The sequence below is a fragment of the Salvelinus alpinus genome, chromosome 24 (assembly GCF_045679555.1).
Source record: "Salvelinus alpinus chromosome 24, SLU_Salpinus.1, whole genome shotgun sequence".
Classification (NCBI taxonomy): Eukaryota; Metazoa; Chordata; class Actinopteri; order Salmoniformes; family Salmonidae; genus Salvelinus; species Salvelinus alpinus.
Window position 1 is genome coordinate 19,926,300 of NC_092109.1, and position 17,829 is coordinate 19,944,128.

General features: G+C 44.1%; 1 protein-coding gene across 2 annotated transcripts in view; it reads left to right on the forward strand.

The window, feature by feature from the left end:
- The window catches only part of rgs3a (regulator of G protein signaling 3a), a 228,559-nt gene that overhangs the window by 27,030 nt on the left and 183,700 nt on the right, over positions 1-17,829 (forward strand). The window contains exon 7 of one of the 2 annotated variants that reach the window (XM_071363911.1): positions 1,658-1,757. In XM_071363911.1, coding sequence (XP_071220012.1) covers positions 1,658-1,757 — 100 coding nt within the window. Of the gene's footprint in view, positions 1-1,657; positions 1,758-2,443; positions 2,662-17,829 lie in introns of those variants that run through there. The other variant, XM_071363913.1, reaches the window with a different exon arrangement.

Genomic DNA, 17,829 nt, shown 5'->3' on the forward strand with positions numbered 1-17,829 from the left:
ACAAGCACAGTCCTTACAACGTTATGTCCTGAATGTGACCAGTTGGACATCTTGAAGCAAGTGGGGACAGCAGACTGGGATAGGGAGAGATTGAATATGTCCGTATCATTTGGTAGGGTGCTGGTAGGGTAGACAGAGCAGGGGAATGCTGGTAGGGTAGACAGACCAGGGGAATGCTGGTAGGGTAGACAGACCAGGGGAATGCTGGTAGGGTAGACAGACCAGGGGAATGCTGGTAGGGTAGACAGACCAGGGGAATGCTGGTAGGGTAGACAGACCAGGGGAATGCTGGTAGGGTAGACAGACCAGGGGAATGCTGGTAGGGTAGACAGACCAGGGGAATGCTGGTAGGGTAGACAGACCAGGGGAATGCTGGTAGGGTAGATAGAGCAGGGGAGTGCTGGTAGGGTAGACAGACCAGGGGAATGCTGGTAGGGTAGACAGACCAGGGGAATGCTGGTAGGGTAGATAGAGCAGGGGAATGCTGGTAGGGTAGACAGAGCAGGGGAGTGCTGGTAGGGTAGACAGAGCAGGGGAGTGCTGGTAGGGTAGACAGACCAGGGGAATGCTGGTAGGGTAGATAGAGCAGGGGAGTGCTGGTAGGGTAGATAGAGCAGGGGAGTGCTGGTAGGGTAGACAGAGCAGGGGAGTGCTGGTAGGGTAGACAGAGCAGGGGAGTGCTGGTCGGGTAGATAGAGCAGGGGAATGCTGGTAGGGTAGATAGAGCAGGGGAATGCTGGTAGGGTAGAAAGAGCAGGGGAGTGCTGGTAGGGTAGATAGAGCAGGGGAATGCTGGTAGGGTAGATAGAGCAGGGGAATGCTGGTCGGGTAGATAGAGCAGGGGAATGCTGGTAGGGTAGATAGAGCAGGGGAATGCTGGTCGGGTAGATAGAGCAGGGGAATGCTGGTAGGGTAGATAGAGCAGGGGAATGCTGGTAGGGTAGATAGAGCAGGGGAATGCTGGTAGGGTAGATAGAGCAGGGGAATGCTGGTAGGGTAGAAAGAGCAGGGGAGTGCTGGTAGGGTAGATAGAGCAGGGGAATGCTGGTAGGGTAGATAGAGCAGGGGAATGCTGGTAGGGTAGACAGAGCAGGGGAGTGCTGGTAGGGTAGACAGAGCAGGGGAGTGCTGGTAGGGTAGACAGAGCAGGGAAGTGCTGGTAGGGTAGACAGAGCAGGGGAGTGCTGGTAGGGTAGACAGAGCAGGGGAATGCTGGTAGGGTAGATAGAGCAGGGGAATGCTGGTAGGGTAGACAGAGCAGGGGAGTGCTGGTAGGGTAGACAGAGCAGGGGAGTGCTGGTAGGGTAGACAGAGCAGGGAAGTGCTGGTAGGGTAGACAGAGCAGGGGAGTGCTGGTAGGGTAGACAGAGCAGGGAAGTGCTGGTAGGGTAGACAGAGCAGGGGAGTGCTGGTAGGGTAGACAGAGCAGGGGAGTGCTGGTAGGGTAGACAAAGCAGGGGAGTGTTTTTTATTTTTATATATTTTTTTTTTACTTCAATGACCGTTACTATATTAGAGTGAGTCGCCCAGCCAGAATAGCCTCTAACCCAGACAGCTCTCTTTCTGTTTCAAATGCAAATACACATGTTCCCTTCCCTTCCTCTGTCCTCCTGACTCTAACAGTGTGGTTGTTGTCGTGTTGTGTTGTCTTCTGTAGGAGGTCAAAGGCTGGTATTACCTACTGGGGGAGGAGCTGGGGAAGACCAAGCATCTGAGAGTGTCCTCACATTCCCAACTGCTCCAACAACACACCACAGGTCAGTGGACCATTTCGCCATTCTACATCTGTGTATGTGCATTACAGTATGTGTGTTACAGTATGTGTGTGTATGTGTGTTACAGTATGTGTGTTACAGTATGTGTGTTACAGTATGTGTGTGTATGTGTGTTACAGTATGTGTGTTACAGTATGTGTGTTACAGTATGTGTGTTACAGTATGTGTGTGTATGTGTGTTACAGTATGTGTGTTACAGTATGTGTGTGTATGTGTGTTACAGTATGTGTGTTACAGTATGTGTGTTACAGTATGTGTGTGTATGTGTGTTACAGTATGTGTGTTACAGTATGTGTGTTACAGTATGTGTGTTACAGTATGTGTGTTACAGTATGTGTGTACCGTATGGATGAGTGTTTAAATATATGATTGTAGCTATATCCATGGGAGCTGAGATGAGTACAGCTGTATATGTCGTGTGTGTGTGTGTGTGTTACGTGTGTGTGTGTGTATGTGTGTGTGTGTGCAGACTGTGCCGGTCTCGTGGCTGGGAATATCTGAAGGGGCTTATCATTCTGGGTCGGGAGGTTGGGTGATGGGGGTGGGGGGAAATCGGGATTAAGGGAGTGAGGGATTGGGAGAGCAAAAGAGGGGGGGAGGGGGAAGAGGGGGAGGAGAGGGAAGAGGGGGCTGGCAAAGCGCTCAGCGTCAGAGTGGTTGGAAAGAGCTCTGTGATCATACTGCGTGCTGCAGTGAAACTGTAGAGCTGAATACACACTGCTGTTTAATTTCATTCTTTCCTCCACACTGTCCATCTTTCTTGTTTTCTGTGGAGAAGAGTGACTATTCCCTCTCTCTCACCTGCCTATGCTCTCTCACATTGTTGCTGGTGGACTATAGAGGAGTTATGCCTTTGAGTGCCTGCCCCCTGAGCAGCTTGGAGTAGGTGAGTGTTGTCTCTGTGCACTCAGGAGTACAGTATAGTGTTATCTCTGTGCACTCAGGAGTATAGTATAGTGTTGTCTCTGTGCACTCAGGAGTACAGTATAGTATAGTGTTGTCTCTGTGCACCCAGGAGTACAGTATAGTATAGTGTTGTCTCTGTGCACCCAGGAGTACAGTATAGTATAGTGTTGTCTCTGTGCACCCAGGAGTACAGTATAGTATAGTGTTGTCTCTGTGCACCCAGGAGTACAGTATAGTATAGTGTTGTCTCTGTGCACCCAGGAGTACAGTATAGTATAGTGTTGTCTCTGTGCACCCAGGAGTACAGTATAGTATAGTGTTGTCTCTGTGCACCCAGGAGTACAGTATAGTATAGTGTTGTTGATGGGTTGTTATCAGGCTGTTTGTTTTGTTTGATATATAGAAAGAAAGGGTTTTAGTGTTTATTCTCTCTCTGTCCCTCTTTTTTGTCTCTTCGCTCTGTCTCCCTTCTCTCTCTCTTTCACTCTTTCACTCTCTCGCTCTCTCTCTCTCTCTCTCTCTCTCTCTCTCTCTCTCTCTCTCTCTCTCACTCTCTCTCTCTCTCTCGCTCTCTCGCTCTCTCGCTCTCTCGCTCTCTCATGTGTAATTCATATTTGCTTGTCAAACTCTCAGATTGAGATTGATCCAATGAAATAGTAACCACGCTCATTTGCCATGCTTGGCTGGGCTCAGATTGTCTCATGCAATAATGGCTGTCTGATAAGAACTGGGGCAGTTGTCACTTCAGACTGTTAGTGCTCGTTAGAAAGTCTTTGTGTTCTGACAATGGGATGAGGCTGCTTGGACCCACGCCCACGGGTGAGATGGGAAAAAATTATTCATTCAGTCTGAAGCTGATGGAATGAAATGAATCTAAAAGCTACAATGTTAGAGTAAGGATAGGCCACAAAGCCCATCACTAAGCCAGATGATGAGACATGACGCTAAGAGCTACGCTCAGCGTTCTATAAAGGTCTGTGTTTTGATATATTCTTTATTTACCCACATTGAATTAATCAGATAAGATATGAAATGCATCTATGGACCAGACAAACATGCTCCTCAATTCCTAAATCAACATTTCTGTCAGCATGGCTCTGAATGTTTCCTCCATATTGAAGGATGTGTTGTCTGACCCATTGCCATCTTGTGTGTGTGTGTGTGTGTGTGTGTGTGTGTGTGTGTGTGTGTGTGTGTGTCTGTGTGTGTGTGTGTGTGTGTGTGTGTGTGTGTGTGTGTGTGTGTGTGTGTGTGTGTGTGTGTGTGTGTGTGTATTGTGTGTGAAACAGTGTGTGAACTGACTCTTCATATCAAAGCCTGTCGGCGTTTTGTCTGTGTGTGTGTGTGTGTGTGTGCATGTATGTATCCTACGTCAGTGCTGATTCGCTACTGTGTTGTAATGCTGATGGCATCTGGCTGAATGTAGGGCAACTACACCCTGTTATAACCAGACACATGGACATGGGATTGGGCAAATCCAATTCATTAGGTCTGTATCTATTGTAGCCTGTCCCTCTCTATCTTTCATTATTTCACTCTCTTTTCTGTCCCACATTAACTCTATAATCCATGTCCTGTTCTTTTCTCTTTCTTTCTCAATCTCTTCATCTTTCAATCTCCCTTCTCTCTCACCCTCTCTCTCTCATTAACTTCATTTTTTCATCCGCCCCTTTTGTTGTCTCTTACACATCATTAGTTGTACACAAAATGAATAGAACACTTTTTTTTTATCCCACATTCAGTTTGACATAACACCTTAAACAGCGATGATTATTTGAAAAATGTGGTTTTGAAAACCAGAAAGGTGTACCCCATGTTGCACAGGGAGGGAACAGTAATGTTCACTATTCTGTGGTTAATGAACATAAAGTAGGAAGTGGAGCAGATTTGTGGGGCACATCTGGTTTTACAGAGCACTGGTCTCAGTGTTGCCCTATGCAATGGTGTAGTGTTGGTTAGTGTACCATGTAACCTTGCCTGATCTCCTTGACCCAGGACCCATGTTAGAGCAAAGGCCCAGGGGCCGTCACAGCCATCTCAATATGGCAGTGTCATCCGCCAGCACTGCTCATTTCCCGTTACGCTATGGGTGAGCATTAGCCTACTGAAATAGGGTAGAATAGAACCACTTCTTGTCTGTACAGTAGCTTTACACAGACAGCGCCGTCTAGGCAGCCAAACCAACAAAGACAGGAGCCTCTGTCCACCCAACGAGCAATATGGAAATTGAAATGTAATTTACATAAGCTTTTCTCTATTCTATATACATTACATAAGGAAGAGAACTGAACTGCCATGCCTTATCAGCAGACTAAAAGCACATTTTCTGGGAGAAAATGGGAGCTGACAAAAGAGCACGCTGAATGAAGGCTCTGGATGTTAATCTTCCGTTGCTGTTAGATAACTGTCCAAGCTGCTCATATCACTTTGAGAGCTGAGAAAAAACTAGTGCTTTATTCAATCAAACCTGCAGTGCAATACAGTTGCCCGTAAAGCCTTCCTTATTTACTGGCGTCAAAACAAATCAAGGAATGGCTTAGGTAAGGCCTAGGTAATGGCTTAGGCCTTTCTTTTTCAGAGAAGGATTAGACATGTTTATAAACAGTGATATTACATGAGCAATGATGGATTGAACATTTTAGAGGTAGAAAAAAGCTCAGACAGAAAGAGAAAGAGGGAGATAGAGATAGAGAGGATGGGGGGGCAAGAGGTTGGCATCACTTCGGTCTGCAATTTTAGACAATGTTTATGTTAATTTAGTTTGTCATATACCTTAAAATAAGGCCATACTATTTATGAATTTTTTTCCCATGCGAAGACAGACTAAGAGACACATACAGAGAGAGAGAAATGTACAGAGAGAGAGAGTGAGGTGAAAGGGAGATAGGGAGGGAGAGAGAGGTGAATGTTAAGGACTTAGTGAAAAAGATGAAGGGAAACATGTTGTGAATCCCACAGCTCTGATGGCTGTGAGGAATACAGAGACACAACATGCACTTTTAACTCAACCACAACTCTGTCAAATGTCCAGTCAGTGACCCTGTAGGGCTCCGGCAGACATCACAGTGGAAGCTTTCAGACATTTCAACTGTGATTGTGAGTTGCATGACTAAATGATAGGCCGCTGATCAGGCTTGTAATTGGACAGCTGTGACTGTTTTTTTAGTTTTTTTAGTGAAGTGAGCCAGGATCATCTAAGAGAGCTAGTGTGACCTCTGACACTGCTGTCATGTATGTGTCATTAGCAATTAATACTGATAGGAATATTCAAATGAAGAATTAGACTACCTGAGAGAAGCAAAGGTATGTGAGTACCTGCACTAATGTAACACAAAAGTTTAAAACTGTAATACAAATCTAAGACCAAATTTCTTCCTACAGAGTCATACTGCCAGCCTCTGTTGACCATCTCTTTTTACCACATTCCCCTGCTTTGAATTCATGTCATTGCTATTACAGCCACACAATAGGCTCATAGCATGCCGAATCTCCCTCCCAATCCAGCATGCTCTGCTCTGAGTATGTGGCGCACAGAGTTGAGCAGTAACTGATTACATTTAAACAAAATATATATATTTCACCTTTATTTAACCAGGTAAGCTAGTTGAGAACAAGTTCTCATTTACAACTGCGACCTGGCCAAGATGTAATTAGTTACATGTTATCTGATTACATAAAAACTGCAACTGTAATCAGTTACGTTACCTGCAAAAATATGGGGGGTAGATAGAGTTACCCGTAAAAAAATATATAATAAGATCACCAAATGCATTTGATGGATCCTTTGCGTCTTCTTCTATTGCGTCTTAAGGGGAAAGTAATCTAAAAGTAAATGAAAGTAATCAGATTCCTATTTGCTAATCCCAAAATTATGTAACTGACTATACTTTTGGGCAGGTGACTGAAACTGTAACGGATTACATTTAGAAAGTAACATATCCAACCCTGGTGGTGCGGCACATTAAAGCTCTTCCCTTCCCTTCCGCATGAGTGCACATCGACATGGGCCAGACTGGTGGCATAATTGGCCAGGGTACCAGCTTTGCATTTAAAAGGCTAATTTAAGCACTTCTCGGGGAGTGAGAGAGATCGATCACACCACCTTTTGGTCTGCTGAACACATTCTATTGCAGATGTTTTCAACATCTTCTCCAATGGGTTAGACAGCAGGGCTAGGTAATGTACACCACCTGAGCTCCCAACCACAATCTCCTACATACACTTTGAAGGTGGTGGATGTACAGTATAGGGGAGAATGGACTACCCTTTCTGGTTTTGGGTGCATGTACAGTGGGGAGAACAAGTATTTGATACACTGCCGATTTTGCAGGTTTTCCTACTTACAAAGCATGTAGAGGTCTGTAATTTTTATCATAGGTACACTTCAACTGTGAGAGACGGAATCTAAAACAAAAATCCAGAAAATCACATTGTATGATTTTTAAGGAAATTATTTGCATTTTATTGCATGACATAAGTATTTGATCACCTACCAACCAGTAAGAATTCCGGCTCTCACAGACCTGTTAGTTTTTCTTTAAGAAGCCCTCCTGTTCTCCACTCATTACCTGTATTAACTGCACCTGTTTGAACTCGTTACCTGTATAAAAGACACCTGTCCACACACTCAATCAAACAGACTCCAACCTCTCCACAATGGCCAAGACCAGAGAGCTGTGTAAGGACATCAGGGATAAATTGTAGACCTGTACAAGGCTGGGATGGGCTACAGGACAATAGGCAAGCAGCTTGGTGAGAAGGCAACAACTGTTGGCGCAATTATTAGAAAATGGAAGAAGTTCAAGATGACGGTCAATCACCCTCGGTCTGGGGCTCCATGCAAGATCTCACCTCGTGGGGCATCAATGATCATGAGGAATGTGAGGGATCAGCCCAGAACTACACGGCAGGACCTGGTCAATGACCTGAAGAGAGCTGGGACCACAGTCTCAAAGAAAACCATTAGTAACACACTACGCCGTCATGGATTAAAATCCTGCAGCGCACGCAAGGTCCCCCTGCTCAAGCCAGCGCATGTCCAGGCCCGTCTGAAGTTTGCCAATGACCATCTGGATGATCCAGAGGAGGAATGGGAGAAGGTCATGTGGTCTGATGAGACAAAAATAGAGCTTTTTGCTCTAAACTCCACTCGCCGTGTTTGGAGGAATAGAAGGATGAGTACAACCCCAAGAACACCATCCCAACCGTGAAGCATGGAGGTGGAAACATCATTCTTTGGGGATGCTTTTCTGCAAAGGGGACAGGACGACTGCACCGTATTGAGGGGAGGATGGATGGGGCCATGTATCGCGAGATCTTGGCCAACAACCTCCTTCCCTCAGTAAGAGCATTGAAGATGGGTCGTGGCTGGGTCTTCCAGCATGACAACGACACGAAGCACACAGCCATGGCAACTAAGGAGTGGCTCCGTAAGAAGCATCTCAAGGTCCTGGAGTGGCCTAGCCAGTCTCCAGACCTGAACCCAATAGAAAATCTTTGGAGGGAGCTGAAAGTCCGTATTGCCCAGCGACAGCCCCGAAACCTGAAGGATCTGGAGAAGATCTGTAGGGAGGAGTGGGCCAAAATCCCTGCTGCAGTGTGTGCAAACCTAGTCAAGAACTACAGGAAACGTATGATCTCTGTAATTGCAAACAAAGGTTTCTGTACCAAATATTAAGTTCTGCTTTTCTGATGTATCAAATACTTATGTCATGCAATAAAATGCAAATTAATTACTTAAAAATCATACAATGTGATTTTCTGGAGTTTTGTTTTAGATTCCGTCTCTCATAGTTGAAGTGTACCTATGATAAAAATTACAGACCTCTACATGCTTTGTAAGTAGGAAAACCTGCAAAATCGTCAGTGTATCAAATACTTGTTCTCCCCACTGTATATGTAGAGGAAGGTCTGTTTAAGTGTGTTAGTGTCTGTCAGAGTTTATATGTCTGTGTGTGTCTTTTATAATGGACGTACATGCCATTATGTAAATGTGGAGGGCAGTCTTTCAGAGGAGTTTTAGGTGCGTGTGTCTGTATGTGTGTCTGTGTGTATGTGTGTCTGTGTGTGTGTTTGTATGTGTGTGTGTTTGTGTGTACAGTATGTGTGTCTGTGTGTTTGTGTGTGTCTGTGTGTGTGTTTGTGTGTGTGTGTGTGTGTGTGTGTGTGTGTGTGTGTGTGTGTGTGTGTGTGTGTGTGTGTGTGTGTGTGTGTGTGTGTGTGTGTGTGTGTGTGTGTGTGTGTGTGTGTGTGTTTGTATGTGTGTGTGTGTCTGTGTGTATGTGTTTGTGTGTGTGTGTGTGTGTGTGTCTGTGTGTGTGTTTGTATGTGTGTCTGTGTGTGTGTTTGTATGTGTGTGTGTCTGTGTGTATGTGTGTGTTGGTATGTTTGTCTGTGTGTCATGTGTGTTCTCACTCTCCAGGATTTCTAGTGTATTTAAAACTGACGCAAAGGGACCTGTATGTGTCTGTGTATTTAACCATGTCTGTGTATTTAACCATGTCTAGTGTATTTAACCATGTCTAGTGTATTTAACCATGTCTGTGTATTTAACCATGTCTAGTGTATTTAACCATGTCTAGTGTATTTAACCATGTCTGTGTATTTAACCATGTCTGTGTATTTAACCATGTCTAGTGTATTTAACCATGTCTGTGTATTTAACCATGTCTGTGTATTTAACCATGTCTAGTGTATTTAACCATGTCTGTGTATTTAACCATGTCTAGTGTATTTAACCATGTCTGTGTATTTAACCATGTCTAGTGTATTTAACCATGTCTAGTGTATTTAACCATGTCTGTGTATTTAACCATGTCTAGTGTATTTAACCATGTCTAGTACATTTCCCTCAGACGTTGTTAGGTCAGATGGTCTCCACATGTGCCCATACAGCAGAGTGTGGATGAAAGTGTGTCATCTGTATGCAGTGAGTAGACACGTAATCAGGCATGCACACATACTCTCCTCCCCTGAAGTGCTGAAACATTTACACACCTACCCAACCCACTTCTCTACAGTCAGTTGTGTCTGGCATTGTGAACACGAGAGGAATGACAAAGATGAATCTGAATTTTGATGTGCCAATCCATCACAGATCACAATCAACACCAGAGTGTGAATTATACCGTGACATTCAGGGGTCTGTATTTCTTTTCACAGGACTTCCTATTTGTGATTTTTTTATGGGCCTAATAGTAAGAAGACATGTATTTTAATGGTAAACATTTATTACCTTTTAATGTCGCATGAACACAACCAGTCATGATGTTTTCATCTGATTGTCAAACAAATCACTTCGTTGCCCACACCAAAATAATTCAAGCATTCAAACACTGCACTGTGCACCCACACTCTTGTATCCTGAATTAATTGATGCATCTTGCTGACAAATTGACCTTTTTTGTAAAAAGAAAAGTCGGGACACCTGAAAGGGGGCTGAAACACGGGTCGCAAATACAGCTGTGTCTGTCCCGAGCTCATCAGAGCAGGAATCTGAGGGCCCAGTTGATAATATTGAAAGTTTGCTAGCGGGCTGGACCCAGTTGATAATGTTGAAAGTTTGCTAGCGGGCTGGACCCAGTTGATAATGTTGAAAGTTTGCTAGTGGGCTGGACCCAGTTGATAATGTTGAAAGTTTGCTAGCGGGCTGGACCCAGTTGATAATGTTGAAAGTTTGCTAGCGGGCTGGACTCAGTTGATAATGTTGAAAGTTTGCTAGCGGGCTGGACTCAGTTGATAATGTTGAAAGTTTGCTAGCGGGCTGGACCCAGTTGATAATGTTGAAAGTTTGCTAGCGGGCTGGACTCAGTTGATAATGTTGAAAGTTTGCTAGCGGGCTAGACTCAGTTGATAATGTTGAAAGTTTGCTAGCGGGCTGGACCCAGTTGATAATGTTGATGGTTTGCTAGCGGGCTGGACCCAGTTGATAATGTTGAAAGTTTGCTAGCGGGCTGGACCCAGTTGATAATGTTGAAAGTTTGCTAGCGGGCTGGACTCAGTTGATAATGTTGAAAGTTTGCTAACGGGCTGGACCCAGTTGATAATGTTGAAAGTTTGCTAGCGGGCTGGACCCAGTTGATAAAGTTAGCTAGCGAAAGCTTAAGACAGAGGAAGACAGGCGGACTAGAGAGATGAATTTGATTGAAAGAACCTGAACCAACTGTCACTGGTTTAAACCATGACAGAGAGGCGGGGGTGTTCGTTTCATTTGGAATAATCTTTTATTTTAATATTTACCACTGTAGTAGTACACAATTGCATTTTAAACAAATAGGAGAATGGTTAAATTAGAGACCCACCCCCCCAAAGTTTAGAATTTATAAAACGCATACCTTGTACCTATGTTTGTCCTCTGTGTCTGTCCTCTTTCTTTGCTGAAATCCATACTTTTTCAATTAACATTAATCAAATACAACCACCACCGACTGTTTTCTTGTTGAAATTCAATTGGCACATGCACATTTGCGCTGAGTTGCCGTCTTTGAGCAACAGCAATGAGCAAACAGTCACTTGATTAACGTTTGTTGAAAAAGTATGGATTTCAGCAAAAAAAGAAAGGCATGCAACTACAGAGGACAAACATGGGTGCAAGGTAGAATATCGTTTGTTTGTGCATCAGCAGTTTTTCTCAGTTTTTCATATTGGTAAATTAGTATTAGTCTAAACTTGTAGTAATTATGGTCTTATTACCAACCGAGGGGCCCCCATTGATTTTTTCAGTCATTCTCACTCTCATATTTTTTGTGGCCCCCACATAGGGGACAACATTCAATTTGATATTTCACACTTTTATCCATCAATGCCTACTGAAACACGAGACCTTTCTACTGCATATTATTTGATTGTTTTGTTGCTGGCCTTTAACAGATGGCTTGAAATGCCTTTTAATCTGCAGATTAGATATTTATATGGAATTTAGTAAATGTCAAGCATCAATAATATCTCCCCTGTGTCACATAGAGCTAGCATGTCCTCACATTTCAATGGTGTTACCGCAAATTAGTTCACCCCGCTGCTGTGAGAAGTTTATTTGTGCGTGTGTGTGTGTGGTTGTGTGCGGGTGTGTGTGTGCAAGAGAGGGCCAGAGATAGAGAGTGAGAGAGACTTTGTATATGACTCAGGTTTGCAATGATGCGTATCTGACTAAAGGGTAACACAAGCCTCAGGCTACTGTCCAGTTGATCCAAAGTGAAATTTCCCATCCTAATAGGTCACTTCCTCTCCTCTGTCCTCTCCTCTGTCCACTTCCTGCCCAGTTGAATGATAAAATACACAAAACTCAACCCATTGTTTTGTTTTGTTTCTCCAACCATCATCATCATGTAGGCTCTCATAATTTATCCTCTCATATGTATCTATATGAAAACTTCCTTAAATATGTTGTACTTTTTGTTTTGTTTTTGTATACTAAAAAGCCTAAGCTTATATCTGTAAACTGACTGTTAGACCTGGAACCAACTAGGCTCATCAGGGAGAATCGGAGAGCTGTCAGATTCTATGGAGTCATTCTGGGGCTCGCCACTGGCTAAACTCCTGTTGGTGATGATGTCATGTTCATGTGCCATGGGAGTGAGACACCGAACCCAAGACAGCTCACTTAGTCTCTGTCACTTTTCCACTCCCTTTCTCTTTGTCTCCCTGATCTGTCTCATTTCTCTGTCTCTCTTCATCACTTTCACATCTGTTTTCACCTGTGTCACATTTCCTCACTTGCTTTCAGCTGTCCCTTTTAACAATATAATGTTCAGGCCTATATACGTTTTTTTATTGGTTGCCTTTCATAGCGTCAAGGTAGTGCCATCTTACAATATCTATAATATCACCGTACAGTACAGTATGTAAAACCGAAACATGCCAATCACAAAAGCTGCAGTCCGCCCGGTCACCCTAAATGTCCCCGTCACGTTGCGTCACCCCGTGTGGCATGATGAGTCAGTCACCCTCAGTTTGGTGGGCAGAAACCCTGCCTGTCTGTCTCTCTCGTTCATTTGTGTGTCTGCTGCTTTATGTTCATCTATCTGTTTGCTCTGGGGGTGTCATCACCTTCCAGTCGCTTTCAGCTCCCCAGCTTTTGCTTCAGAGTGGACCGTTTTTGTGCAGTCAACCCAACCATAACCAAATTGCATTTCATCCCGACCGTCACTCTGTGTATGTCTGTGTGTGCTTTCCTGTCTTTTTTTCTCTGCCGTATAGCTGTGTCTTTGGGCTCCGGGGGAAATACTGTTTCATTCCATCTCTCGGCGTTTGCCTGCATGTTTTCATGTCCTATTTTCCCTTGATCTACCCAGTATGCAGGGTTCACCCGTCACATCCTGGTAATTAGACCTCTTGACAGGTAACGTGTGAGTAAGCATCTGATGGGTTACTTTATTCAAGGCACTGGTGGTTAATGTCTGTCTGTCTGTCTGTCTGTCTGTCTGTCTGTCTGTCTGTCTGTCTGTCTCTGTCTGTCTGTCTGTCTGTCTGTCTGTCTGTCTGTCTGTCTGTCTGTCTGTCTGTCTGTCTGTCTGTCTGTCTGTCTGTCTGTCTGTCTGTCTGTCTGTCTGTCTGTCTGTCTGTGTCTCTGTGTCTCTCTCTCTGTGTCTCTCTCTCTCTCTCTCTCTCTCTCTCTCTCTCTCTCTCTCTCTCTCTCTCTCTCTCTCTCTCTCTCTCTCTCTCTCTCTCTCTCAATTCAATTCAATTCAAGGGGCTTTATTGGCATGGGAAACATGTGTTAACATTGCCAAAGCAAGTGAGGTAGATATTATACAAAAGTGAAATAAACAATACAAATTAACAGTAAACATTACACATACAGAAGTTTCAAAACAATAAAGACATTACAAATGTTATATTATATATACACAGTGTTGTAACAATGTACAAATGGTTAAAGCACACAAGTTAAAATAAATAAGCATAAATATTGGTTGTATTTACAATGGTGTTTGTTCTTCACTGGTTGCCCTTTTCTTGTGGCAACAGGTCACAAATCTTGCTGCTGTGATAGCACACTGTGGAATTTCTCCCAGTAGATATGGGAGTTTATCAAAATTGGATTTGTTTTCAAATTCTTTGTGGATCTGTATAATCTGAGGGAAATATGTCTCTCTAATATGGTCATACATTGGGCAGGAGGTTAGGAAGTGCAGCTCAGTTTCCACCTCATTTTGTGGGCAGTGTGCACATAGCCTGTCTTCTCTTGAGAGCCATGTCTGCCTACGGCGGCCTTTCTCAATAGCAAGGCTATGCTCACTGAGTCTGTACATAGTCAAAGCTTTCCTTAAATTTGGGTCAGTCACAGTGGTCAGGTATTCTGCCACTGTGTACTCTCTGTTTAGGGCCAAATAGCATTCTAGTTTGCTCTGTTTTTTTGTTAATTCTTTCCAATGTGTCAAGTAATTAATTATCTTTTTGTTTTCTCATGATTTGGTTGGGTCTAATTGTGCTGTTGTCCTGGGGCTCTGTGGGGTGTGTTTGTGTTTGTGAACAGAGAGAACTCTCTCTCTCTCTCTCTCTCTCTCTCTCTCTCTCTCTCTCTCTCTTTCTCTCTTTCTCTCTTTCTCTCTTTCTCTCTCTCTCTCTCTCTCTCTCTCTCTCTCTCTCTCTCTCTCTGTCTCTGTCTCTGTCTCTGTCTCTGTCTCTCTGTCTCTCTGTCTCTCTGTCTCTCTCTCTGGTGCAGCCTCTGCTTTGACCACTTTGACCAGAGGTAGCATTCCCTGATGGGGAGGAAGAGACATATGTGACAATGTGTCCTTTTCAAAGCGTCACTCAACCAGATGTAGCTTGCCCTAAGAGGGACACAAGAGTGTACCTTCAATATGCAGAAGCTGCTCTCCCCACCGCTCCAATTCACAGCCACATTTTAAAACCGCCTCACACAGGGTCAGCGATAGAGCGAGAGAGAGGGGGAGTGTGTGTGCATGTGTTCAGTTTAATCTTGTTTAGTCTTCAGAATGTTTTTAATTTGATTCGAACATAATTTCTCATACTCAGCTCAGATTAGCCCCTATGGTTCAGCCAATACATGTATGTATATATGTTGATTTCAGCCATATTAGTAGAGGCAAGAGGTATCTGCCATGTCTGACACACTTTTTTGACGTAGGGCTCTTTCTAGCCATGACACCTCTCCCATTGACACCCAACCCACTCGGCACAGATGTCATTTCAACGTCTAGTTATTATTTACATTTGGTTGAGTTGTTAACTAACGTGCATTCAACGTGAAATCAACATTGGATTTAGGTTAATATTTGGGTGAAAAAAATACGAAATTCCCTTACAATGATGACTTTTAGCAAATCCACTCAGTTTTCCATGTAGATTCAACATCACTGCATTGATTTTTTTGTTGTTGAAATGACATGGAAACAACATTATGTCCTCGCGCTTGAGGTGATTTAAATATATATATATATATTTCACCTTTATTTAACCAGGTAGGTCAGTTGAGAACAAGTTCTCATTTACAATTGCGACCTGGCCAAGATAAAGCAAAGCAGTGTGACAAAAACAACAACTCAGAGTTACACATGGGTTAAAAAAACGTGCAGTCAATAACACAATAGAAAATCTATGTACAGTGTGTGCAAATATAGTAAGATTAGGGAGGTAAGGCAATAAATAGGCCATAGTGGCGAAATAATTACAATTTAGCATTAACACTGAAGTGATAGATGTGCAGATGATGATGTGCAAGTAGAGATACTGGGGTGCAAAAGAGCAAGAAAAAGAATTAACAATATGTGGATGAGGTAGTTGGGTGGGATATTTACAGAAGGCTGTTTACAGTTGCAGTGAACAGTAAGCTCCTCTGACAGCTGATGCTTGAAGTTAGTGAGGGAGATATAAGTCTCCAGCTTCAGTGATTTTTGCAATTTGTTCCAGTCATTGGCAGCAGAGAACTGGAAGGAAAGGCGGCCACTGGAGGTGTTGGCTTTTGCGATGACCAGTGAAATATACCTGCTGGAGCGCGTGCTACAGGTGAGTGTTGCTATGGTGACCAGTGAGCTGAGATAAGGCAGGGCTTTACCTAGCAGAGACTTATAGATGACCTGTAGCCAGTGGGTTTGGCGACGAAAATGTAGCGAGGGCCAGCCGACGAGAGCATACAGGTCGCAGTGTTGGGTAGTATATGGGGCTTTGGTGACAAAACAGATGGTACTTTTGGATTGGAGATGATTAATGTGAGTCTGGAAGGAGAGTTTACAGTCTAACCAGACACCTAGGTATTTGTAGTTGTCCACATATTCAGTCAGAACCGTCCAGAGTAGTGATGCTAATCGGGCGGGCAGGTGCGGGCAGCAATCGGTTGAAGAGCATGCATTTAGTTTTACTAGCATTTAAGAGCAGTTGGAGGCCACGGAAGGAGAGTTGTATGGCATTGAAGTTTGTTTGGAGGATTGTTAATACAGTGTCCAAAGAAGGGCCAGAAGTATACAGAATGGTGTCGTCTGCGTATAGGTGGATCAGAGTATCACCAGCAGTGTGACATCATTGATGTATACAGAGAAAAGAGTTGGCCCGAGAATTGAACCCTTTGGCACCCCCATAGAGACTACCAGAGGTCCGGACAACAGACCCTCCAATTTGACACACTGAACTCTATCTGAGAAGTAGTTGGTGAACCAGGCGAGGCAGTCATTTGAGAAACCAAGAATATTGAGTCTGCCGATGAGAATGCGGTGATCGACAGAGTCGAAAGCCTTGGCCAGGTCGATGAAGACGGCTCCACAGTACTGTCTTTTATCGATGGCGGTTATGATATCGTTTAGGACCTTGAGCGTGGCTGAGGTGCACCCATGACCAGCTCGGAAACCAGATTGCATAGTGGAGAACGTACGGTGGGATTTGAAATGGTCGGTGATCTGTTTGTTAACTTGGCTTTCGAAGACTTTAGAAAGTCAGAACAGGTTGGATATAGGTCTGTAACAGTTTAGGTCTAGAGTGTCTCCCCCTTTGAAGAGGGGGATGACCGCAGCTGCTTTCCAATCTTTGGGAATCTCAGACAACACGAAAGAGAGGTTGAACAGGCTAGTAATAGGGGTTGCAACAATTTCGGCGGATAATTTTAGAAAGAGAGGGTCCAGATTGTCTAGCCCGGCTGATTTGTAGGGGTCCAGTTTTTGCAGCTCTTACAGAACATCAGCTATCTGGATTTGGGTGATGGAGAAGTGGGGGGGGGGGGGGTTGGCAAGTTGCTGCAGGGGGTGCAGAGCTGTTAGCCGGGTTAGGGGTAGCCAGGTGGAAAGCATGGCCAGCTGTAGAAAAATGCTTTTTGATAATAAGAGCAGCTCAGAGGAGGTGCTCTTATTCTCCATGGACTTTACAGTGTCCCCAAACTTTTTGGAATTAGTGCTACAGGATGCAAATTTCTGTTTGAAAAAGCTAGCATTTGCTTTCCTATCTGACTGTGTATATTGGTTCCTGACTTCCCTGAAAAGATGCATATCGCGGGGGATATTCGATGTTAATGCAGTACGCCGCAGGATGTTTTTGTGCTGGTCAAGGGCAGTCAAGTCTGGAGTGAACCAAGGGCTATATCTGTTCTTTGTTCAATTTTTTTTTAATGGGGAATGCTTTTAAAGATCTACCAGGCGTCCTCTACTGACAGGATGAGGTCAATATCCCTCTAGGATACCCGGGCCAGGTCGATTAGAAAGGCTTGCTCGCTGAATTGTTTAGGGAGTGTTTGACAGTGATGAGGGGTGGTCGTTTGACCGCGGACACATTACAGACACAGGCAATGAGGCAGTGATCACTGATATCCTGGTTGAAGACAGCAGAGGTGTATTTAGAGGGCAAGTTGGTCAGGATGATATCTCTGAGGGTGCCCATGTTTACGGATTTAGGGTTGTACCTGGTGGGTTCCTTGATAATTTGTGGGACATTGAGGGCATCTAGCATAGATTATAGGATGGCCGGGGTGTTAAGCATATCCCAGTTTAGGTCACCTAACAGTATGAACTCTGAAGATAGATGGGGGGCAATCAATTCACATATAGTGTCCTGGGCACAGCTGGTGGCCGGGGGGGGGGGGGGTTTAAAGCAAGCGACAACAGTGAGAGACTTATTTCTGGAAAGGTGGATTTTTAAAAGTAGAAGCTAGAACTGTTTGGGCACAGACCTGGATAGTATGACAGAACTCTGCAGGCTATCTCTGCAG